Genomic DNA, 25,813 nt, shown 5'->3' with positions numbered 1-25,813 from the left:
ACAGTAGCTGATTTTTACAAGATGAGAGACAGAGATATATACCATGTAACTGAGATCAGGATCTAGCCAGAAGAGCTTGTGATTGCACACAAGGGCTTGTAAACTCAGTGAGGTAAGCACAGCTGGTAGCCATTTATTTAACAATGGTATTTTGATTTTTATTACGTAATAATAGTAAATAAGCTAGAAAAATAGCTTGCCTTGTCGGTTGAATTTTCACATAGTTGTTAGCTTTGTTATGTATTACGAAATCACTAGCTATGCATCTGAACATTTCTAACTAACCATCCTACCTAATCTGGGCATGCAAAGGATGATGGTAAATATTCTTCTTTATTATTTGTATTATGGTGCCACCTAGAAGCCCTGGTCATGGGCCAGGCCTCGTTGTGCTATGCGCTGTACAAATAGAACAAAAAGATGCCCCCAAAGAGCTGACAGTCTAAGTAATGGCAAGTATGCAATGCTTAGCTTGTGAAGGCAGGGGTGCTTTTTAAACCAATTGATATGTCCCCACCTGTCCTCACTGCTCATTTGTGTGATCCACCTGTTTGGTCTCATCTCCTATATTTCAGGCTCTTTGGGCAAGGACAGTAATTTTCTATACCTTTGTACTGGGCCTTGCATAATGAGACATCAGTCTGGTTGAGAACTTTAGGTGCTACTGCGATACAGATAAAATAACATTGAGAAGAACCAAATTCAGAAGAATCATGAAGTAAAAATCTGACACTTAATTCTTTAAAAGCCCTTGGCAAGCAGCTAAACTTTCAGAAGACTGGAATTTGGACCTTCATTTTTGCACTTGCAATTGAATTGTGGGTGAAAATTGGGTTACTCACACTTCCGACTATCTGGCCAAGGAGCATGTTCTTTGATTTACACCTATAGTTAAATGTGCAGGTGCAAAAGGGAAACGAGCTTCAGGTCTTTTGAATATATATTCTTCATAGAGTGTTCAATTAATTTGCCATTCTCTGATAAATACATGTCCCTGTCGTCACTAACACCTGTTGTTTCTTCTCAGCTGGAAAAAGTATTACAGCAGGGGGATATTGGCGAATGCGCAGAGCCCTATATGATTTTTAAAGAAGCTGATGCGGCAAAGGTAAGCATTTTTGGAAGTTTAGAGGAAATGTTGGCACTGATACTTACGAAGATATTGAAGTTCAATCATTCATATTTTAATTAAATGTATTGACCTTATTTCCCTTTACTGTGGGTTTGTCTGGGTTCCTGTTATTCCTGTTACTAAAACAATACCTTTAACTAGGAATCTTGTCAAATTCTAAAAGGGAATTATAAAATAATCCCAGTATCACAGCTGCTGGGGAGTTCCCCTGCTAGCATTTGAATTGTGGTGCTTTTACAACCATGTTTTCCTGTTTTCTTAAAATGTTTTCCTCTCTGCTGATGTTATGTGGAAGATCCACCCACAGGTTGGAGGGGAAACTGACTATCATGAAACAAACTGTAATCCCAGTGCTCTTGTTGTGTGTACAAAGTAACCAACTGAACAGAAAGAGACAATGTATATTTTTGTCTCTAATCTTTTTTTAGTTATGTATATTGAAGCGCAGCAAAAGGCTTGGCCTCTTGGGCCACACTTCCAGTTGAATTCCTACCTCTCCTCCCTTGCTTCTCCCCTGTATAACCAGATTCTTTACTGTGGAAACCCTAGCTACACTGCAGAAGAATGTATGCAGTTTTCATAGCCCAGAAGAATACCATAATTTTTACTGAACTCCCGAGCTGTTAAAGTGGTGGTTGTGCAAACCTGGATATGGTAAATAACTGCGTATCAGAGGCTAGAAGGGAGTGCATTGATTTTGCTGCCTTTCAGGAACAAACAGGAATACTAGTAGCAGCTAAGAGACAACCTGTGCTGTGGCATTTCTTTGATCTTGTCCTTTGTAGGTTACTCCAAGATCAGCAATGGCTATAGAATGGGAAATCTCCATTTTATCTTTAGAAGAGCTACAATTTAGAGCTGCAAAACTTTACCCAAGCTCAGTCAGTTTTTGTACAATTTAATTTTACAATCACAGCCATCTTAAGAAAGACCCCTCCTGACCTAATGGAATATGGAATGAGGTGGTGCATGGCATCTTCTCTTGCTTATCATTTAATTTACTTCTGATTTCCTGAATGAGCATTGCAGATGAAGTGAAAAACAAAAGGAAATGGTGAAGCCTGGATGCACCATAAAATGGATGTTCTGCCTGCATGTGATCCTCAAATCTGTCACCGTACATTTTCCAAGAGCTAAGACTACAAACCCCTGGTTGCTAACTAAATTCTACTTCAGTTCTGCCTGCCTAAAATCCATAGTTCCAGATGGCAAAGTTGATATTCACTTTCTCTTCTAGACTTTTATGCAATGATTCTCCCTAAGTGTTCAGATACCATGGTGATGGGTGCGTTTCTGTGACAAATGAAGAGACCCTGCATGTATATTGTATTTTGGAATCAGTGAGACAGGTGCTTTGGGAATTTTGGGCAAGAGGTGTTTGGAAGGCCTCGTTGCAGCAAGGCACCTAAGCACATGTCTGATTTGAAGCATGGGAGATTTCCATGGAAGTTGAAGGACTAGTCGTGGTTAAAGTGATGCCTTGATGAATCGGGACCTGCATGTTAAAGACGCAGGACTGGGAGACAGGAAGCCTGTCTATTTCGGGCTCTACCACAGACTCTATATGACTATGGGCAAATCCCTTTAATCGCTTTCTGCCTCAGTTTCCCCATGTGTAAAATGGGGATAAAGACAGTGACCTCCTGTGTAAAACACTTTGGGATCCACTAATGAAATGTGCTATGTAAAAGGTAGATAGTGGTATTATTTTTTTTGGGTTTTATGCTGCTCCTGTCACCATAGTATCATCTCATAAAATTAATAGCAATAATGAAATCCCTAGTGGACTTCCTGGAGTATAATTTAGCTGCCTTGTGAGGGCAGAGGGCCAAGTGATTTGAATTGGCAATTTCTGAAAGCTTAGGAACATTAAATCAGCTGCTCCTTTAGACCATCACTGCTCTACAGGATGGGAGTGTTCTGAGGCTAAATTCTTTACTGTTTGTAAAGCACTTCGGAATACTTGGATAGATGGTGCTACAGAAGCGCGAAGTATTATTATCGTTATTTATTTATTATATTAGGGATTGATGTAAAAGTAATTATTATTACTTTGCATGGACAAAGCCCCCAGAAACGTCTTTGATAAACAGAGGCTGGCTCCCCCTTCCTTTTTTTTTTAATCAGTTGGAATTAATGTTTTGTTTGCAGAATAAAGAGAAACTGGAAAAGTTGAGAAGCCAAGCAGAACAGTTTTGTCAAAGATTAGGCAAATATCGAATGCCTTTTGCCTGGACAGCCATTCATTTAATGAACATAGTCAGCAGTGCTGGAAGTTTGGAGAGAGATTCCACAGAAGTAGAAATTGGCACAGGAGGTACAGTATATCCTGCGTTTTCATAAGGGAATATGTGCCTGAGCTAAATCTCATTGAATTCAATAAGAGTCTTTCTATTTACTTCAATGGGCTTTAGATCAAGTCTATATCCACTGTTCCTTCCTTTTATCAGCTTGTTTCCCCCTTCGCCCCCTGCCTTCTTTCCCCACCCCCCGCCGCTTTGTAACAGTCCTGGAAAAGGGTTGAAATAAAAAGGACAAGGCTGTGGTAACAAATAGGTTTATCTTTCAAGAATTTTACAAGCAAACCATCTGTTATATGCTATTTATACCCAGGCTGCTAAGACTGAAGAGCCTTGTAGGCTGATGAACATTTTCCAAAGGAGTGGATTAATCTTTGTGAACCACACAGCTCATCTGAAACTGCTCTTCAGCATCCCCAAAACTGCCAACTTCATCATCTTTCAGCACAAGAGAAATACATAAATCTCCACACAATAAAGACTTTTATAATAGCACTAAGGCACTGGGGTGAGGTTGCTATGAAAGGAGCAGAGGTATTTAGCTGTGCTTCATAGCTTCCTGATGCCTCAGGAGTGTGATTGTCTTAGCATAACCACCTCTTCTATCATGCTTATTGCATAATTTTTGAATGCAGCAGTTATCTTCCTGTGCAGGAAATCTGCTTGAAATAAATGTAGATCTCTTTGTTTTTCTTCCTTTTGTTTTAGAACGCAAAGGATCTTGGTCAGAGAGACGGAATTCCAGTATTGTTGGAAGGCGTTCATTAGAAAGGACAACCAGTGGAGATGAAACTTGCAACCTTACTAGCTTTAGACCAGCTACTCTTACGGTGACAAACTTCTTTAAACAGGTACTGTACGAGCTATAGTCATTGTAGTGTTTCCCATGACACAGTATGATTTGGTTCACCCTCCCAGTGAGGTCAGAGTAGAGCTGAGTGGATAATTCATAATCCATTGACTGAATTTAGCCTTGCTTTCCCATTCACAATTTGTGTTTGAGCAGCATCTGATTTCATTTATTTTACTGGAAGTTTAGTCTACAGACACATTTTTGCAAACAGTTTGTTGTGATCTGTGGATTCTTTCTGAAAAGTTCATTGTGAATAATTGATTTATGAAATTTGAGCTGTGTCAGTTTGTTCTGGGTGGACCCTTTGGTCATATGGCAATGTCACTGTTCCCTAACTGGATCAGTGTAACTCATAGAAACAGATTTCCTCTGCGAATATTAGTTCATTCTTCTCCAGTGTTTTCTAATGAATATTTAAAATTCACTGTTTTCATGAACATTCCTGCAGTACACTGGTTTGCCTGAATAATCACAGAAGAAAACACAAAGCAGCCAGTGAGAATTTATTGTTTTTATTTGAGTGAATATGTGCCAAGGATATTTGATGTATTTGACCTACTCTCGGCCATGAACTGTAAAATAACTTTTGCCATGGTGGTTGCATCATCAGCTCACACATAATGACCTCAATTTTTAGAGTTCCCTCAACTTCTGTTCAAACAACCCCATTCAATTCAATGGGTAATTTGCCATTGATTTCAATAGAAGCAAGACCAGGCTCTGCAGTGGGAGATGAGAATGGCCAGCAACTCTTGAGATACTCTCAGCATTTAGAAGTGAGATCCCATGGTGGAGCAAATCCTTTCTGATGCTGTTGTGCTGATGTCAGCTCTCCTCAGAGGAGGCTCTGGATTTCCCTGAGGAACAGCAGTGAGGGAAAGCTTTCAAAATATTTGGTATTTAAAGATAAGAGGATGGCAAGGGAGGCTGGACTATTTTTGATCAGGAAGCCATTTTGTTTTCAATTAAGTAAAGTATGAGGTAATTATTATTTGTCCCTTCTTAATTCCCATATGGACTAGCAGCTGAGGTAACTGCTCTTGACCTAAAACTATATATGCTTTCATTTCCTAATTTTCTTTAATGCAGTGGCTTGTTGGAAAAAAAGAATTGTTATTTGAGACTACTTTCTATCCTGTGATGTCATGTAATAGTGCATAATGTCTATTTATGAAATAAAAATGGTATTTTCAGGACCAGTTCATTCACCACTAGGAAACTGTTGAGATGTGAAAAGAGTAACTTTATCTATAGAAAAACTATTTACACTCTAATTTTCCTGAAATATGGGACCTAGATTACACTTCTTGAAATCAGAGGGCCTGATTCTGTAGTTGCATATGCTGGGGTAAATCAAGAAACTCCGCTGAAGCCAGTGCACTTACAGTGGCACAAAACCAGTGTAAATGAAAGTAGAATCCAGCCCTATAGGATTTGGGCTTTCATAGGTGGTACCATTGGGGTGTTGGTGAAACACTCAGTGGTAGAGCTTGTTGAAAAAAGAGGAGGTAACTTTTGCCAAAATATTCACAAAAATGTAGTCCCTTTTTCTGGTCAAAATTTGAAGTGTTGATGAGATTATTGAAATTGTGAATTTCCAAAATGTTCCGGCAGCTCTACTCAGTAGCATATCGCTCTCTTGCTGCAGTTCATGTCTTTTCATCAAATTAGTAATGAATACAGGTGGTTGAAAAATGGAAAAATCAGTTTTTTGAAAAAATTTACGTTTTTCCATTTCATAGGGTTTGAAACAGAATCCTTTTTTAATTTACTTGAAGTTTTTTTAGAAAACTTTTTTTTGATCATTTTCTAAATTTTGATCCCCCTGAACCTCCTCCCCTGTCCTTTTTTTTTTTTTTTTTGGCCACCAAGTGCAATAAAATGATGTTCAGGGTGGTATTAGCATGTTTTTTGCTGCTCTGAAAAATGTCCTCAATTTTTGAAGCATTACGGAGTGGCAAAAGGAAAGGTGAAATTGTAACTCTGCCACTCTAACTTCTCCCAAGCCAAAGCTGAGTAAGTTTTGATGAGTTACAAAGTGGCAAAATGAAAAAAAGAAAAAGGACAAAGTGGAACTCCTTTCTCTGCTCTCTCTCAACCCGCCCCAAAACCCTAGCCATCATTAATTCTATTGTGCTTATTGATAAAAAGGGGAGAAAAAGGGCAGAGGGAAGAAAGGGGGGAAAATCCTTTGAAATTTCATAATTTGAAAATTCAGTTTTCTGTTTTTGATGAAAATAGGAATTTTTGGGGGGGTGTGGATTTCTGAAAAAGGCTATCTTTATTTTTAAAAGTTTACAGTAAAAAATTTCATCCAGTTCCCATAATGAAAGGCCCATGATATTAACATAACCTGTTAATGTTCTCACCATCTTCTTCCAAGAAAGTATGTTTTAGAGTGAGGTGCAGGAAGGTGAGAGTGATTTTTTTTTCTAATTGCATTCTTACATAGGCCCTGCATTAAACATTTTCTTCTCTCTAACAATAGGAAGGGGATCGCTTGAGTGATGAAGATTTGTACAAGTTCCTTGCAGATATGAGAAGACCGTCTTCCGTTTTACGAAGATTGAGACCCATTACAGGTATTTAACTATCTTGATGGAAAGAAACCTTTTTGGATTGTATATTATAAGATTGCTTCTCTGTCCCTCATAATTCCCACCTGATTCATCCACTCCTATACCCTTACTCATTCTCTGTTGCGCATCTGTGCCCCCCAACCCTTTATTTCAGTGTTGCACAAATGCATTTGCCTCAGGACTGTGGCATCATAGGATCTCTGTGTATCTTCTAGATGGGAAAATCCTACTATTGTAAACTATATAATTGGCAATTCAGGATAGATCCTGATTGTATATTTATTACGCAGTCTAGTATTTCAGGTGCCAAGTGATGGATTCCTAGATGTTTCCCTTAGGTCTGTTAGCCTGTGAAATAATTTACTTACTCTCAGGATATTTTTCAGAAGTGAAAGGCAAGTATATTAACCTTCTCCACTCTAGAAAACAGTATTAATATGCACACTGAATTTGTATTTTTCTTTCAATTATTGTAATAAAATATTTTTTTTTCTATAGCTCAGCTGAAGATAGACATATCTCCAGCCCCAGAGAATCCTCATTACTGTCTAACTCCAGAATTGCTGCAAGTCAAACTTTACCCAGATAGCAGAGTTAGACCTACAAGAGAGATACTGGAGTTTCCTGCTAGGGATGTGTATATTCCAAATACTACTTATAGGTAAGATTTTGAAATACATTTTAATCCCCATGAAATCAGCAGCAGGTCCAGACCTTCCACACTTATCATGTGGTTTGCTGCAAAACTTGCCACAGCATCAAATCCCCTGTGCCAAAGACATCATAAAAAGTCAGATTCTTATGGCAAAAAATAAACAACTGTAGAACAGTTTTTTGCAGAACCTAGTAGACGTAGCTGCATAAAACTCAGCAATTTGTGGGCTTTCTTACAATCTGAGCGAGCTTTCTTCATTTTTAGTCTCTATGAGGTTTACTTGAGTTTCGGTTACAAACAAACCCAAAACCTCAAAGGAAATATCAGTTGAAACCTCGCATGTTTCATGTGGTTTTGTGTTAAAATCATAATTACTTCAGCACAGTCCCAACATAAAACCAGAAACCTGAGCTTTCTTTCAGTTACATAATGAAACTCAAATCCAGATGAGTTTTACAACTGCGTCAGTAAATCGAGGCCATGATACCAGGGGTTAATTTCAGCACATCTTTTCCTTCTTTTTGCTCATGTGTCATGAGGCGGTGCTGTAAGAGTGACATCTTGGAAGGCAGAAGAGAGAGAATGCCTTTTGGGAAGATAGGGTCACATGCTCAGGGGCCATAGGATTGGGTTGGACCTAGAGATGATCAAAAAATTTTCTTGTAAACATTTTTTGATGCAAAATGTCTTTGACATATGAAAATTTTAGTAGAAAACATTCCTATAATTTAAAAAGCTATTTTTAATTGAAAAAAATGTTTAGAAGAAAAAATTTCCACCAGCTTTAGGTTCAACCCAGCCCTTTGATGTGTCAACAGAACTATATGGTGCATTGCTGGTTTATCACTGCTGTTGTGTGTTCACTTTTCAGTATTTTGATTTCCCTATCACTTTTATCTCATACTCCTCCTCTACCCCTGTTTTGGTGGTGGTGGTGGTGGGGAGGGAAGGGAGGAGGAGGAGGAGAAAGAACATTTATTTCCTGTGAAAAATAAAAATAAAAGAAAATCCACCAAAAATTGGAAAAGATATATTTAAATAATAATAATAATAATTCTTGCAGAAAATTATTACTGTTTTTGACCAACCATAGCTCCCCTCCAAGCTGGAGGACAGATTTGCTGTCTTTACTTTCAGACTATCTTAACTTATTTTGCTTTTTTCTTATAAACACTAACCCTTGAAAAAAATACATTACAACTGAGACTGTCCTTTTCTTCTTAGTCATTTCACCAGTTCACATCTCTGCATTACATTTTAGTATAAACATTTCCTAGATCTCTAATAACTGCTTAAGTACAGTCACAGTAAATATTTTGTTGACCTGTTCATAGCACTTCGGTACATATTCAGATATAAATCCTATGGATAGTCAAATGATTAAGCTCATTTAAAAATCAATTACCTGCATTGAAAGTATACTAATATCCTACAGATCATGTGGAACATCTTTTGTTCCCTGTAGTATGTATATAACAAACATTTTTATTACCAGCTACCCACTTAAACTGTTTCTGAAAGTATATTCTTTAGCTACTTCATTTATTGTACTTGTATGATGCCCCGTTGCCATAGTATCTGAACATCTCGCTATCTTTAATGGATTTATCCTCACTGTACCCCTGTTGGGTAGGGATTTGCTGTTTTTATGGGGAAGTGAGGCTGGGTTCTTCTGGGGAGAGCCAGTCCTTCTCTGCCTTTCCGAATTACTTCATTCTTCTCCTAGCTGACCACCCTGATTTGCCCTGCCTTCCGTTTGTAATCTTTTCCATCCCTTGCCTCATACTGGAAGGCTGCAGTCGTTGGGCAACTGTGGGCCGGGCATAACTAGCGTGGCTCCAGGACACAGCTGTTAGCTCAAAGCCTGGCCATTAGGAGTTGGTGATGGGCTGTGAGCGTGATAGTCTCTGCTCACTCAGGAGTCCGACTTTCAGAAACTGGGGGTGGGAGAAGGAGCCGATGAGCTGGGGAAGGGCTTGTTTTGCAGCTGTGATAGAGGGGAAAGGAGATGGAGGCAGTCAAAGTAAGGAGATGAAAACCCATCTCACATTCTTCTTTATAGAACATTAAGGATCAGATGTTGGGGTTCTAAAACAAGGGTCTCTAGCTGTCAGTCAAGACCCTCTCTCCTGCTAGAGGATTTTTACCAATAAGTTGAACTCTTGGGCTCTTTCGCTAGAAGTAGCTAGTGCTGAAGTCCATTGAAAGTGTATCTAATCTGCAGGTCTGACACGTGTTTTAGCCCAACCCCATCTTACCATCCATAAATAAAGCCCTTGACACATGTATTTAGATCCTCAGAATACATGCTTGCTAGCGTGTCCAGGAGTATAGGTACCCCTGTACCTGTGTCTTACTGAAATTTGTGTCTCAGACCACCCGCGTTGCAGTGAGGATGAAGCTAAAGCATGTGTTGCTGAGGTCATGTTTGAATAGGTCGCCAGTGCTATCCCACAAATCCAGTGGCTCGTATATCTTTCTACAGACCCAACTTCCTGCTGCTCGGGGGCAGGACATCTCTCATTGCTTTTTTCCAGATGTTTGGCAGTTTTCTATGGGTCTAGTGACTGGGGCTTAACCAGGAAATAATGACTTTTCTTGACTAGAAAGTGAATTGGTTTATGTCTATGGATTAGTCTCGTAGCAGTGAAAAAAACCAACCCCAGACCATTGAAATTGGAGAGCTTCAAAGTACAGTCTAAATAACTGCACAGTAGATTTATCACTCAGGCATTGTTACAAGGGGCAGAACAGGGGAGTGAAGATCCAGTCCGAGAGTAGGATGGAACAGCACAAACTGGTGGGAGAAACTGGTGAGGCAGCCCTACTGTTTCTTGTCTTCCAAGGATGCTGGCAGACGGGGACTGAGATTTTCACAGACGATAAGCAGCATCAAGACAATTCTTGTCCTCAACGCCAGACTACCTTTCCTCTAAGCTGGTATGGGTCTCCTTGGCCTCTGGGGACTAGACAAACCTCTGTTTGGGTACAACCAACTCACAGAAAACTAACCCTTTAAGAATTGTTTGATTCATGTTACATATTAATTTCTTTTTGGAAATCTTCTTTATTGATTTTTAAAGTGTCATACAAACATCTAAACATTTCCAGTACATCGGGACAAATGTGCAGTTTCTCTTGGTTAGTCATCTTACTTTGATTGTAATGAGTGCATTTCAACAGCATCAGACCTCTAATTAAATTAGTTCGTTCATTGTTTCTCTGAAATTTGCTAATTATATTGAACCTTTTTTTTTTTTTTGACAAAATATAGTTTTAAAAGGTGGGGGTCTTTTAATGGCTACCAGTGTTAAAATACTACAGAATTCATACAGTACAGTTGTTAGGTAAGATAGAAAAGTCAATATGACTCAAAACAATCACATTCTACGGCTCCTACCATGCAAACACTTACACGCATGCCTAACCGTAAATATGTGAATAGTCCCATCGACTGTGAGGGTTCTTCCTTTGAGTAAATTTATGCAAATATGTGTTTGCAGGATTGGGACTGAAGGTCCTGCAGGATCTTATAGTCCTTACCAGTGTGATTAGTTGAGTCGCACCATTGACTTCAGTGAGATACTTGCATAGGTACAGGTTGCAGGATTGGTTTCTATTTATACTTAAGGCAATCGGTCTGTTTCAAACACAGCACTTTGTCCAGTTGATTCCATAAATAAGGTTTACCAAAAGGTAATTTAAGGGCCTGATTCAAAACCCATTGAAATCCATACGAAAAACTAACAGAAGTCTTTGGATCAGGCCCTAAGAATTATTCTACGAAGTATAATATAAAAGGTTAGTTTCACATTCTGGATTTCCAGATGTGCTGCTTTCATAGTTGCATGAGCACAACAATAAAGATCTAGCTCAAGATACACAGCTGGATGTTCATATTTATACATAGTACCATAAAATGCAGAATTTGCCAGTTCATTCATGCGTAGACACATTCCAAGACTATAGTACTTGAGTCTAACATGAAGGTAAGTTACTTTATAAAGTAAAATCTTTTTTTCTTCAAAACTAATACTTAAACGTTTTCTGTAGAATTCTGTCAGTCTGTTATTTTTATTAAAACATTTTGAATATTCTCCTCTACATAATCCAGAAACGAGTGCATTGGCCTGAAAATTCTTGTCCGCATGCAATACAGTGCCAAAATATCAAAAACATATCCAGTTTCTAGGCACTAGTGTTCAAAGGTGGGGATGCGTATGTAATTTTGAACTTGAAATATATTTATATTGGAAAAAATAAGAATACTCTCAAAATATAGCATAAGACCATAGCAGATTCCTCTGTGTTGTATCGAGTAGTATGGAATATATGTAATGCCTTGTATTTGGGCATTCAGCCCTGATTATTAGTTCATGTTATGTTTAATGTTCAGTGGATATGTGTTCAATTAAACACATCAGAATGAGGTTTCACTCAAAACTTTCTAAATCTGTAGGATGTATCATCAGTTTGGTTGACTTGATCAAATAGAATCTTCCTTTCTGAGGCTTCCAGTATATTCCTCGTCTCCTTTCTAGTTTTCCTTCTGATCTTGGTTTGATATACTTTCCATTCAGATTGGTTTCCCCACACGCTCTGTGCCACCAGCCACCTAAAAACAATATTTTGGTGTCATTTAGTCCAAATTTTACTTTTTCTGTTTGACATCAGAAGGCTAGTCACTGATTTGGACTGCATTTTCAAAATAAGGCTTCTCTAGGCCTGATCCAACTCCCATTGAGGTCAGTGGGAGACTGTCTTTTGTTTTTTTGGTTTTTAAATGTATAGGAAAATTCTACCTTTATCCTAGATATATCTATCAGTTTTGAGGTGAATGTGACTTATATTGTACATTTTAAAGCGGACCAAAATCAGGCTTGAAATGGAAACTTGGCTGCAGGCTTAACTATAGTTTGCTGCGTATGATAGAGTGGAGTTAATATCCAGTCCATCTTCTGTTTTGTTCAAGAAGGGATTACATGTAGAATGCCAATGTAGTCCAGTGCCTGGGCTCTGGACTAGGACCCTGTACATGGGAGGTGAACTCCTGGCTCCATTGAAGTCTGTGGCAAAACTCCTACTGACTTAAATGAACAAGGAACTCACCCCTGAGTTCCATTTCTATTGCTGCTACTAATTCACTCTATGACCTTGAGCAAGTCACTTAGCATCTCTGTGCTTCAGTTTTCCCCATCTGTGAAATGGGATAATAATGCTCAGGTGTTGTCTTAGGACTCTGAAATCTGTGGAGAAAAAGCACTATATAAGTGCCGATCATTATTATTTTATTTTATGTTCTTCATTTGCAGGGGAGAGACTTTATGAACTAGTCTTTTCAATCTCTAACATCCTTGAGAGCTGAGCCATTTTTGGTAGATTCCCAATAATTCATGAAGTTATATCTAATGTAACAAAGGAACTGAAATTTTAATGTGCTTCGAATGCTGGTACCTGAATATCTTTCTGGACAGTTGCAGTCTCTCTTTGTAGCATTGTCATGATCCATCATAGAAAACCTCAGTTCTGTTTGTTCAGGCAGTGCGTTGGGAATATTTCCTGAGATCTCTGAAAGATGAAGTGTGTAGTCTGTTTCTGGGCTTCCCAGGGTGAATGTGTACTCAATGTAACGTTTATTGTCTTTCCAGTCTTTCAGCTCAATACGTAAAATGTAGTCAGCTTGGTTAGCAATGGAATATAACTTCGCTAGTCCCAACCAAAATTCCCCTGCAAGGACAGGTTGCATGAATATCATTAGTATGGAGTTAAGACAGAGCACAATTATTTAAAACAGTTTATTCATTGCTTTAATTAAATCAATAATATGAGTCTTGGGAACTCTTGCTCTTTTCAGAGAGTCTCCTGAAACATTCTTTTTGTTTACATCCTTTTAATTACACACTCGTGATCAATAAAAACTATATATATAAATGAAATGGAACCTCTCCTAATTTTCACAGCGCTTGTGAAGGACTGCAAAGGGGACTCCAGACATTTAAAACAAATCCGTAACTGAAACAGTATAATAAGTGAAGCAAGTGACATATATAAAACTTAATTGTAATGGAAATGGATTTCACTTGTGGCTGTAGGGGGGAGGGTGGTGGGGGCCTAAATTGGGATTTTGATGCCCTTATATAAAAAAAAATTGATTTAATTTAAGTAGTTTTTCTCCTTCATGGACTTTATGATAGTTGAACATATCATTTAGCAGAGTATGAACCAGCTTCTTATTATGTCTACTACTGATCTCCGTGCAAAAACAATACTGCCAAATGTGAATGCCACACAAGCAAGGTGCCCACCTACGTTACAAGGAACAAAGGACAAGCTCTTTTGAAAAAATATAGGACAATACTTTTAGAAGCACCCTTTTAATGTTCATGTTAGAAAATCCTTCACAGGCCACAGTCATACATCGGTATCTCTGTATACTTGTATGATCCTTTGCATGAATTTTTCTGATCTAGGGAACAAAATGCACCCTATATCAGGGTTTCTCAAACAGGGGTCGCAAGTAGTGTAGGGAAAGCCCCTGGTGGGCCAGGCCGATGTGTTTACCTGCCCTGTCCGCAGGTCTGGCCAATCACGGCTCCCACTGGCCGTGGATCGCTGCTCCGGGCCAATGGGAGCTGCTGGAAGCGGAGGCCAGTAAGTCCCTCAGCCGACGCCACTTCCAGCAGCTCCCGTTGGCCCGGAGCAGCAATCCGTGGCCAGTGGGAGCTGCAATCATGGGATGTGGGAATTCTACACCAGGTAAGGCACATTCCGTAAAATAAGAGGCAGGAATCCTCCTGCATGAGAAAATCCTTGCCTCAATCCTATTCACTGCTCCAACACCTGAGGGGAGAAGTGGAGCAACTCTTCACTGCTGCAGATGTGAAAGAAAGCAATAGTTGGTATCATGCTGCTGTCTACACACTGCTCTGTGGGTAGATTGGGAAATTGGTGGCTTGAATCTGCCACCTGAGTCCTGCCACAGTGAGTCATTTTTCTATAAAAGGAGAATCAAGTAATTTTTAATAGATGCATAGAAAAATCTGCTGGATAGGCAAGCCGTTAGCCAATACTTGGCATTAAAAATGGTCTTAGAGTTGATGATTAATTAATATAAACATGGGTGTTTCCTCAGCATTCACATACCAGGTAAGATGATTGGCTGCCAATGATTGGGAGACTGGATGTGTAGAGAGGAAAATATTGTCTAGCCTGATGGTAACTTGAGCTTGAACAATTAATGTGGTGGTGTTTAGTGTAAACATAGTATGGTGGGAGGAAGAAGTGCTGCTTACTTTGCCGCTGTTTACTGTGTATTTCTTGTTTTCTTTTGGTCAGAAATGTGTATGAAGGAAACCTAGAACTTTGGATGGGGAGTTTGAAAAGGGCAGAATCTAAATAAATAAAATAACATTTAAAGCTGAAATGAGTCTTTTTGGTCTGATTTAGCAAAGCTCCTGAGCTCATGTTAAAGGGTAAGCACATGCTTAAGTGCTTTGCTGAATTCAGGGCCGTATGTTTCCTGGTATGCAATAGGCAGTGTCTCACATTAGCTATACGAGCTGCTCAGATTGGTTTGCTTGTTTCTACCTGCTAGTGTGTGAATGCACTAGATTCATCCAAGATTACAGCATCTGAAAGCAGATAACAGCCTATAAAAATGAAGGAGCGAAAAGAGTGCCTTTACCCTTGAGATCACCAAAACCATTTGCATAGCTCTCCCAGGTTTGGTTGAAATCTAGGGATCCATCAACTCTGTTTTGAATGACTGTCCATGAGCTGTCTGTGAATGACAAAGGGAAGGAAAACATAAACCTGGTAGGTCATTTTAACCATTTGTTTGGACTTTGACAAGAGCAGAGCAATAGATAAAAAGAAAAATTAATTGTTCCATGTTAGTAGCTTTGCTGGGCATTTTATAAATACCATTTACAGTCAACAAAATTCTCTTAAGTGGTAGCTCTTGACTGCTTAGGGTATTATGGTAACATTTGTATAAAGCGTGACTGATTTTTTGAAGTAACCAGGTCATGACACCCTCATCTGACCCAGTTACAACAAACATGGTTGAATTATGACCCTTCAGCAGCTTCTTTTCATAAACCACAGGCCAACCATGTTTGCACATCCAAACATATCACCTTGCCTCACTATGTTTGCATCAGTGTATTCTTAGAAACTCTAGGCAGCTGTGCCAGAGATCAGGGAGTCAAGAGGGCACTTACGTAGAGCAGCACTGCCAGTCTGAGAGGCACTGTGCTGTGGTCTGATACGATGGGAGGAAAGTCAACTGGCCAAACTGGTGATACACATGCACGTGTACCACAAAATAACAGCATTATGACTTTGTTACAGGAAGACAAGCAGATACCAGCGTAGACTGCTGGCAAAGATATACCATTGGTAGTTGTCATAGTTGTTATGTGTGTATCAAGCACGTTGTGCATGGACATAATCCTTATTTAGATCCAACATGGTCACTGACTGATGACAAACTAATTGAAATGTGTTAGCATAGATAAACTCATGGCAGTTCTGTACCGCAGAGTAACATTATAAAGAATGCGTGTCAAGAGTATTCAAAGCATAGCCATTGTTAGCTGGCCATGGCGACTGTTATGCCATTAACTGGTTTAATTTAGAAAAGTTACTAGTTGTTTGTAATCCAGTGTTAGTAATCATTGCTTTTTAGTGATCATTTGGCTGTGGGGATGAAAAACTATTTCCCACAGCTGCTAATGGATTTGCTTCTTGCTTATACTGAAGAATGGATTGAACAAAGATTGGAAGTGTTTTCTTCAATTCTCTGTGGTATTTGGAAAAATAGGGACGAATTCGGAATGCCACTGGCTGCAGTCAGCCTTATAATAGATGACAACCTTGTGGGTGGTCTGATGTAAGTTTGTATATTTTTTAGGGCAGTAAGCACATTTCAGTTTACCAGTAAACTGTTAAAGGAAGAATTACATTGCTTCTAGCGTAACTGGTCTTACCAGATTTCATTTCACAATAGACATTAAAAGCTTCTGATCCGTTGGGCTTAATAGAGTAAATGCCACTAGTCCGTTCACCTCTCTTATAAAGGGCAGTGCAATCAGTAGCAACACCTGGAATAGCAATAATTAAAGAATTACAGATATCTTTTTGCAGTTAAGAATCTTGAAGGAGAGAATCCAGCACTGCAGAGGTAATTGCGTTTTTCAAGGCTCTTGGAACAAAACAGAAGCTGGAACTGTTGGTTCAGCAGGAGTGTTCTTTTATGACGGTTCCTTCTGTGAAATGGGCAAATTTAAATTCTGAGGACTACAAATTACGTCAGAGGAAAAGTGGCCAACTGGTTGATGGGCAGCTGGTATTTGCTCGCTTAGGCTAGGTTTTAATTTAGATAATCTTACAAAAGGGATAGTCTAAGAACAGACTGTTGGACATAATGACTTATTTTCTTTACAAAGTTCTAATCATGGTTGTTTGAATTAAACTGAATTCCCAAACGTTACTATTGCTGAAGTCTAAAAATGCTGATCAGCTTTAAAAATCTAATCCACGTCCTGTCAGTCCAAGTTTCAGTCCATTTTCCAATGGACAAATTCCTGCATCATCAAAACTGACAATAAAGGTACTGCCTTGTATGTGTGATTCAAAATGTAACCCAGGGAAAGGTCAGAGACTGAATTGCCTACCGAGGCCAAACTGTTTCAACCCTTGAAGTTGTCCCACTTTGTGAAAGTGGAGGCAAATTTGTGGAGCAGTGTGGGAAAATGAGCACCGCTGCACCTTTTGTATGATTAAATAGAGGACTTGAGTCTCCAAAGCTGAAAACCCAGTCCCTTTCATAAGAACTGGCTTCATAGAGAAACTAGAAAAAGAAAGGTGGTAACCTCCTGTATCTGACCATTTAACAGTGCACATACGCAGGCACGCAGATGCACTACTGCCAGCACAGTGCGTTACACAGTCATACCTAAAGCATTATATGATCTTACCATTGAATTCCTGACCTGGAGCTGTGGAATTATGTGAAGGAAGGGGAATGATCTTTGGTTCAGGTTGCTTCAGAGAAAATGGACTCTCTGTGTTTTCTTGGAAACTTGTATTGCTTAGCTGAAAAGAAGCATATTTATATATTATTGATTTCCCAAGCATCTTGGAATTATAATCAAAAGTCGTATATTTAGTTCAACAATCCAAGGTACTGTATTCATTTTTATTGTCAATTTAATCTTTTAAAGTAATCAGGGTACAATTATAAATGTTCCTGGCGATTTTGAATATACTAATGCTAACATGCCTCTTTGAAACTCATGTTTGGTCTGCAAAACTCCTTCACTGAGATAAGCTGGCAATTTTCTTATCTGCCCATTTGACATGTATCTTGATCGGTGGATGGACTTAACTTGGCCCCTAAATAACACCACTCTGGCAACTAGTCCCAACCTCTAGAGAGTTTATGGAACCCTGCACTAAAAACTCTTTTCTTTTGGGGCCTGCTCTGAGGAGTGAAATTAAATAGGAGCATGTCAATTTCAAAACCATGTCAATTGTACCCACAGCTGTGATAACAGAGGTTAAACATTCTAGTGTAGAGGCATGGTGCTGTATTGAAATGAATATAGCAGCAGAGAGGAGGAAAAAGGGAAAATAAGTTAACACTGGGAGGCAGGAGAAAGGACAGAGTTGGAAGAACAGTGAGGTTGGTAATTAGAGAATTAAACAAAATGAGAAAAGTTACAATCCCCAAACATACCCCACTTGGGTTTTATAGTGCATGGTGCAGAGCTTTATACCAAACCCTCATGCCCTCAGCCCCAACCACATAGTGCAGCACCACAGCAGTTCTATCACATTTAGCAGTTGCAGACCCACAAAAAGATTGTGTCCCAAGACTTGCAATTCAGCTCCTGGGGTTATTTTCTCCCTCCTCCCCCACTCCAGGTATCCCAGACAATCGGAATGAATTCTGGAAAGGAGATGTGTATTCAGATAACTAATTCCTCTACCTTCTCTTCCAGCTCTTTTATTTGATTGTGCTGTTTATCAAGTTGTGCATGCTGTTCTTGTACTACTTTGAGAAGTTGCCTAATGTGATTGTCCTGTTGCTGTACAAAATTCTGGAGGGGAAAAAGGTGGAACTTCATCAAAGACAGCTTTCATTCTATGTTAGAAAGATCAGATTAATGCTTTAGCAAAAGTAGCCTTCAACCAGTCTTTTTTTATCAGTGTCACTTTTTAAAGGCAAAACTGTTGCACAGTGGTTATCGTTTTCCTTTCTTTTGCCTTCCCTGTCCTATCTTGTGAGGCAGAATCGTCTCTTTTCCCTCTGCACTGAGTATCTACACCAACTTTGGACCAAATTATGTAGCTCTTACTTGAGCAAAACTGCTGTCAGCTTCAGAGGCCTTCATTTGGTCTTTAATTTCAAACACTTTAATCCCACTCTGTAGGTGACTCAAAGAATGAATTTTTGTGGAGCTGTCTTGTGTTTTTAATTGAACTATATAAAAAACACATTTCAAAAGGCCAGTAGAGAGGAAGGATGCTCCAGTGGTTAGGATTTGGAAGACCTGGGTTAATTTCTCTGCCATACCATGTGCTTTCTATGTGACCTTGGGCAAGTCACCTAGCCTTTCTGTGCCTCAGTTCCCATCTGTAAATTGGGGATAATGGCACTGCCTTACCTCCCAGGGTGTAGTGAAGATAAATATATTGAAAATTTTGAGGTGCTCAGGTACTGTGCTGATGGGGACCATATAAGTACCATAGATAGATAGCCCCTCTTTAAAGTTCGTATTTTAAATGAATGTAACTAAAGCTTATAAACATTAAACCTATCAGAATTCACATAGACCACCATTTTGCAATGAACTGTATTGTGCTGTGGTTTTGTTAATCTGATTTCCAAAGAGTTTACCATTATGCTTTAGTGTACTTTGAAATTGATTTTTTGTTTTTAAGCGCAGAACAAAATATATAGGGCCATATAATTCCATTTGTTTTCAAGCATATTTCCTCACTGATTTCTTTGGGGATTTATGCTTTAAAACTGATGACATTTCGTGGCCCATAATAAGACACTTGAATTGATTTCTGCAAGACTATTATTCTCCAGATTAATATACAAAGCTTATTTCTCAAAATACATATTACTGCTTCTAGAAATGTGTGGAGGAAACATGGCTTTCAGAGTAACACTCCTTAAAATACCATCCCGATTTACTTTGGCTTTCTATCCTCTGGGTTTCCTCAAGTCTACTTACTTTGAGTGAAGTCATTTCTTTCGGTTCTTGAACTTTAGGGTGGATGTGGACTAATTTAATTACTTTCTCTTCAAGCCCCCCTACTTTCTCTTGAAGCTGGATCTTGTCTTGTAATAGGTCTTCAATCTTTGAGTTCAGCTCGAGAGATATATTCTTTATCTCTTCGTTGTTGGCCTGCAATCTGGAAGTTGTTTTTCTGAGCTCTTCTTCTTCTACCTTGATTTCATTGGTTTGGAGTGAGAGCTCATAAAAAGACTTGTCAAAAATGTTCAGTTTTTGAAAGATGTCGTTCATTTGCCCCTTGGTCTTGTGGACAAAGTCTTTAAGGCCGTGCCCAAGCTGGAGAAGCCCATTAGCTAAAATCCGCACATCATCTAACATGGCAAATCTTGAGTTTGGCTCAGGAGGTGCAGAATCAAAGGAAGAGTAGTCCTTGTCAATTTTACTTGAAATAGCAAAAGGGGCAACGAAAAGAAAGACGAGGGCTATTTTCATGATGTCTGTTTCCAATGTCCTAAGGTAGTTTTAAACAGAGCTGTTTTCCCTAGTTATGGTTTTTGCTGTGTGGTGGTTCTAGGTTGAAGAATTTAGCCTATATATATGCCTGTTTGGTTCAGAAAAGGCAAACGGATTAAGTTGATCATTAAACCACGTATAAGTGAACTAATGTAACCTCTGTCCTATCCAGATTGATATGTGGAAAGATAAACCTGAGTGACCAGCCTGTTGCTGATTAAACTAGTACTTAGATTTCCAATATGCCAGCTATTCTGTAGTTAAAATTATTGGTTGATGTGATGTATTGATGGATATACCTCTTTCTTAACAGGTTCATTTTTTTTCAATCATAATCTTGAACTATGGATAAGGGTCTAAATTACCTCTGAGTTACAGTGTAAAGGTTCTTTACTTTGCCAGAGGAATGTAAAAGGGCCTTAGCACAAATGAAATGCAGTCTCTGTGTTTCAGATTCTGTGCTTTATTGGGAGTGAGGGGGACATCCTACAGGAGGGCAATTCACTGAGCCTGACTCTGATCTCACACCGCTTTGACATTGGTGTAATTCAATGTACTTCAACTGATTTATTCTTCAGTTACCCCAGGATATGTGACAGCAGAATTAGACACAGTAAATGTAGACTATTGGGCTTGATTTTCCACTCCCGTGCACCTTCGTTAAGTTCTTTAATCCTGCGCACAGTGGATGTAAAATGCTACTACTAGTGTGCATGAGTGGCAAATTCTGATTTGGGAGATTCACTTTGTGATCATTTTGCAAAAGTTTACATGACTTCAAGGTTCAAGCAGTGGAAATCAGAACCACTGGGTTTCTGAGGCATCGTGTGATCAGGAGGGCAAAGGTCGATGCTCATGATTCCTTAGGAACCTAAAGGAAACTCCAGCACACTGTGAGCCATCCACCTGAAGCATCTGCCATTCCATGCTAATCCACTTCTTTGATATCCTCTTCCTAAGTAGCTATGCTACCATTTACCATCCCCTCTGTGCCTATACAGACAGTCCTCTAAGCGCTGGGAGTGTTTTTAGGACATCATGAGTTTCAGTGGGAAATTCTTTAGGGGTTTCCTTATGTTTGCAGGCTAAATTTTCATGGGTTTGTGGATGATGCAACTGAGATAAACTTTTCCTGGTCGTAGAGTATGTTTACATTTAAACAGCTACAGCTGTGCCGTCGTAAAGCTTTGGTGTAGATGCTACCTGTGTTAATGGGAGGGGTTCTTCCATCAGCATAGGTAATCCACCTCCCAAGAGAAGATGGCTAAGTCTTCTTTTGACTTAGTGCAGTCTACACTTGAGGGTAGGCCAGCCTAGCTATGTTTCTCAGGATTGTGGATTTTTCACACGCTTGAGAGATGTAGCTATGCCAATATAAATTCCCAGTGTAGACCAGCCATTCATTAAGCTTGGCTTTGCAAAGCCCTAAACCACAGGCTTTGAAATGCTGCATTCCAAGGGTGGGTGAGAGGGACAAAGCTGTACTTAGGCTTGGTTTGTACTTGAAAGTTATACAGATGGTCCCCGGGTTACACAAACCCGATTTATGGAAATCAGTAAGCTTTTTTTGTGTGTGTGTAATTGTTGGAGTATGTTCCCGACTTACGTAAAATTCAACTTATGCAAGGCATTCCGGAACAGAACATTTGCGTAAATCGGGGTGCTTCTGTATCAACATAGGCAGGAGGGATAGCTCAGTGGTTTGAGCATTGGCCTGCTAAACCTAGGGTTGTGAGTTCAATCATTGAAGAGACCACTTAGGGATCGGGGGCAAAATCAGTACTTGGTCCTGCTAGTGAAGGCAATGACCTTTCAGGGTCCCTTCCAGTTCTATGAGATAGATATATCTCCATAGCTTGTTGGTCAGGAGTGGGGGGAAAACCACACCCCTGACTGGCATAGCTATGCTGACCTAATCCCCAATGTAGATGCAGCTGCATCACTGGAGGAGTGTTTCCATCAGCATAGCTAACATTGTTTCGGGCAGGTGGTGTTCCTACATGGATAGAAAAAACCCTTCTGTCAGCACAGGCCGTGTCTACACTACGACGCTATGCCAGCATAGCTATTCCAATTTAGCTATGCCCTGACTGGCTCCCAATAAGCCCTTCTTTGATTGGCACCTTGTCTGCTCAGGTGCCCTGGCCTGCCGCAGCCCACGCTCTCAGGAAGTGGGGCAGACCACCCCACTACAGAGCGCATAACTCAGTGTCAAACAGGAAAACGTATTGAAATGAAGTTGTTAACGCGGGCACTGAACCTCTGCACGAGGAAACTTTGGTGACATGCAATAATTCATAAAAAATTAAGTGGCATGAAAATATATTTAAAAACTGTTGCACAAATTAATAGAGTAATATATTACATCAGTGCAGTAGGAATCTGAGTGATTAGCTCATGTACACCAGCCACAGAAAAACGATAGAAAAGCATCTGGATAAAGTCCATAGCTCTGGACAGTGGAATTTCATTATAAATTGGCTGGCATATGATCAAAGCAAATACAAGAAATAATCTGATGTAATAGTCAGTACTTCACAGCAGACCACAACTACATTTCTCATAGTATCCCAAGGAGATAATCTTGATGAGAGACATCAATCCAGCAGATTTGGGCCCTGCAATGCAGTCTGCTAGTAGGACCCTGCAGTTGGAGACCATGTTTCAGGATCTTATTTTGAAACAATGCTGAGACAAATCACTAGAAAATGTCTTGTAGGAAACATTCGTAAAATGATAGGGGGATGAATGAACAGAGAGCATCACAAGGGGCTATGAATAATTGGGAATTTCATCCTGAAATGTATCTAAAAAGTCAGGCAAAGAAAAGATCTAAACATCAGGAAGGCAATCCATGGTTTTTAATTCTTTACCCTCAGATATTCTGAGGACATGGGCCCCAGTCCGTGGATCTGGCGGAGCTATGCTGGGTACAGAACTCAAGTGGAGTAGGAAGTCAAAGACAGCTTTGTGCCACTCTTTGCATTCCTCTGGTCTGTGGTGCTGCCGGGGGCCAGCCCACCCCATGGCACAAGTGATCTTAACATGTTCTTAATTTATAACCAAATTTCCAAAAGATTTCATGTTTAACCTGATGTGACTTTACCCTGCCTGTCTCTTTACCTAATATAACAAATCACAAAACTGAAAAAGTGTCCATCACTAAAGGAATATAGATGCATGTATACATACGCATGCACCCCTGCCGTCCCTCAATGTTAGGGTTTTTTTGATGGTTTGTTTCCTTTAGTTGATTAGAACCTGCTTTAAGTCAGGTAAGAAATAAGTGAGTGTAAGATGTAGAAGGAGCCATTTCTAGCTGAGAGAAGTTTAGCACCGATCCTAGTAACCATATCACAAGCAGGTTCTCTTTTGATCTCCCTGGTAAAGTGACAGGCAGAGTCCAGTTTCAAGTTTTGTCTGGGGTTATGTGCAAGAGGCATGCACAGTTAGCCCAGCCAGCCAGTAGTGAAGTCTGTCTGGTCACCTGTTGTATGCAGTGTTGCTGTAGCCATGGTGGTCCCAGAATATTAGAGAGTCAAGGTGGGTGGGTGAGGTTATATCCAGTAAAAGATATTATCTCACCCACTTTGTCTCTTTGGTCACTTGTTGTCAGACATAACAAACAGTGGAGTTTTTTTAGTGTAAAAGGACATTGGAAACAAGGAGTTTATTTTTGATTGTTTGTTCCTAATCATTTCTCCTCTGTCCATCCTGTTCCCTCTGCTGATCATCCTGTGCATTGATGTTCTGGAGTTCCATTGAAATCAGAACAGTGTGTCTTGATAGACAAAGTATTGTGGTGGCATTGAAGGTGTACTTGCCCAACATATTCAACATGTTAAGAAGCAACACAGAAGTTAAGTAGTTTGTAATTTATTGAATGGTTTAGTATTTCCCTGAGAGAATGTGTAGAGGAGTGAAGAGAGCAGAAGGGGAGTCAGGACTCCTGTGTTCTCTAACTTGCTGTGTTAGCGTGGACAAGTCACTTAACCAGCCTGTACCTCAGTTTTCTTAGTTGTAAAAAGGAGATAATACTCTTCTTCATTAGAGTCCTGTCACTTAATTTATGTTTGTAAGCACTTTAAGATCTTCAAATTAATAGTGTTAGAGAAATGTCAAGTAATTTTTTACAAGGTTCTTGTTTTGTGCTGTTTGGTTTGTAAGAGGAAATAAAAGGGAATAAAAACAGTGCATTTGTGTTTTTGTCAACAGTATTTGGTGGTGTATCTACTAAACAACAAGTATAATGCTACCTGAAGATGCCTCAGTTTGATCTGCACAATTAAGGGTGATTATATAGAAATCATTACAAAGTTAACAGAAATATTCACTATCCCCAGGTATGCTACAAACTCATAGTATTACGAGGTACTGTTAATAAAATTTGAAAATTGTGGTCTTCTGACCTGTTTTCATGACAGCAGCCACTAGTCACTTATTTCCTCGGCCAGGGGAGTCCATATACACACCAAAAGTTTTACTCATTTAAGCAAAGCGCTGCACATGCATATCTTTAAGTATGTTTAGTAGTTCCATTGATTTTAATGGAACTAGTCACATGTCAAAGGTATGCATGTGCTTATGTGCTATGTTGCATCAGGGCTTTAGATTCCAGAATGTGGCTAATCCATTGAATAACAATGACTTTGGCGGTAGCTTTTGACATTGACTGTGGCCTTGCTCACAAACTTGTCTACAAGATGATAACCACAAGTATTGTGGCTTAATGGAACCGAGAGTGAAGCAATTACATTACTTGCAGGCCACATTTTTTATAAACAGATCTTGAAGGAGTAGCACAGAGTATGTATTAGCTCAAATCACTTCTGGCCTATTGTTAAAATGAACCCCATTTAGTCTTTCTTCTTTAGTCTTTATTAGATTATGCTATATATTAACTCCATGAGTAAAATTATAATAATACTGTGATAGAATAGTCATATTTGTACTGATATGATAATTATTACCATATTTAACTGTGATATAGAATGCATAGTGCTTTATACCAGAGCATTAGGTTCAGTGAGATTGATTGATAGCTGTACCACATAGTATCAGGGTTTTTAAGGGGTGTGTCAATGAGATTACAGCCTATAAGAAGTTACTTTAGACCAAAATTACTATTGGAAGGATATCATTCTCTATTAAATTCTAAGCATTTTCAGATTAATTTCTATAGAAACACATTAAATGCCGTATTGATTTCAGTCCTATTAAAAACTATATCCTGCATTATTACTTACCCATGTGAGTGTAATCCTTCTGCCCCTCTGAATTTGGCAGCAACAAGGGCCGGGTTCAGTATCCAGGGGTTCTGTTTCAATAACACAATGCCAAACCAGCTCGAGCCCCCACCCAGTGACCTGGGAAAATCTTACACACACCCCTGGGTGCCTCAAAGAGGCAATGTTTCCCCTCTCGCAAGCACAGAGTCTCGGTGTAGCAGAAAAAGTTTAATTACATGAGATAAACAACAAGCACTAAATTGGGAAAACACCTCAACTAGAGTTCCTAGACCAAACCG

General features: G+C 39.4%; 2 protein-coding genes across 9 annotated transcripts in view; one reads left to right on the top strand and one right to left on the bottom strand.

Annotated features, from left to right (window-relative positions):
* Window positions 1–25,813, top strand: part of DOCK7 (dedicator of cytokinesis 7) — a 177,473-nt gene that overhangs the window by 72,451 nt on the left and 79,209 nt on the right. For all 8 annotated transcript variants that reach the window (XM_075067657.1, XM_075067656.1, XM_075067655.1 and 5 more), the window contains 5 exons: window positions 1,028–1,108; window positions 3,284–3,449; window positions 4,141–4,283; window positions 6,774–6,867; window positions 7,363–7,525. In XM_075067657.1, the coding sequence (XP_074923758.1) occupies window positions 1,028–1,108; window positions 3,284–3,449; window positions 4,141–4,283; window positions 6,774–6,867; window positions 7,363–7,525 (647 nt within the window). The remainder of the gene's footprint in view (window positions 1–1,027; window positions 1,109–3,283; window positions 3,450–4,140; window positions 4,284–6,773; window positions 6,868–7,362; window positions 7,526–25,813) is intronic.
* ANGPTL3 (angiopoietin like 3) lies at window positions 11,953–20,265 on the bottom strand. Its single transcript, XM_032795507.1, has 7 exons — window positions 19,771–20,265; window positions 18,514–18,624; window positions 17,500–17,617; window positions 16,510–16,623; window positions 15,204–15,299; window positions 12,974–13,246; window positions 11,953–12,134 (listed from the first exon to the last, which is right to left on the bottom strand). The coding sequence occupies exons 1-7, from the start codon at window positions 20,263–20,265 to the stop codon at window positions 11,953–11,955; spliced, it is 1,389 nt and encodes a 462-aa protein (XP_032651398.1).

Source organism: Chelonoidis abingdonii, chromosome 7, assembly GCF_003597395.2.
Source record: "Chelonoidis abingdonii isolate Lonesome George chromosome 7, CheloAbing_2.0, whole genome shotgun sequence".
NCBI lineage: Eukaryota > Metazoa > Chordata > Testudines > Testudinidae > Chelonoidis > Chelonoidis abingdonii.
This window is presented reverse-complemented; position numbering and strand designations above follow the sequence as displayed.

Bases quoted from the DNA above. Each gene is read 5' to 3' on its own strand.
- ANGPTL3 (XM_032795507.1), bottom strand. From the start codon at position 20,265: ATGAAAATAGCCCTCGTCTTTCTTTTCGTTGCCCCTTTTGCTATTTCA. The intron at 17,618-18,513 runs GTAGAGGAATTA...GCTTCTTTTCAG, and splicing joins TAAAAGAGCTGGAAGAGAAG to CTAAGCAATACAAGTTTCCA. The intron at 13,247-15,203 runs GTAAAGGCACTC...CTGTCCTTGCAG, and splicing joins TGGTTTTGGTGATCTCAAGG to GGGAATTTTGGTTGGGACTA.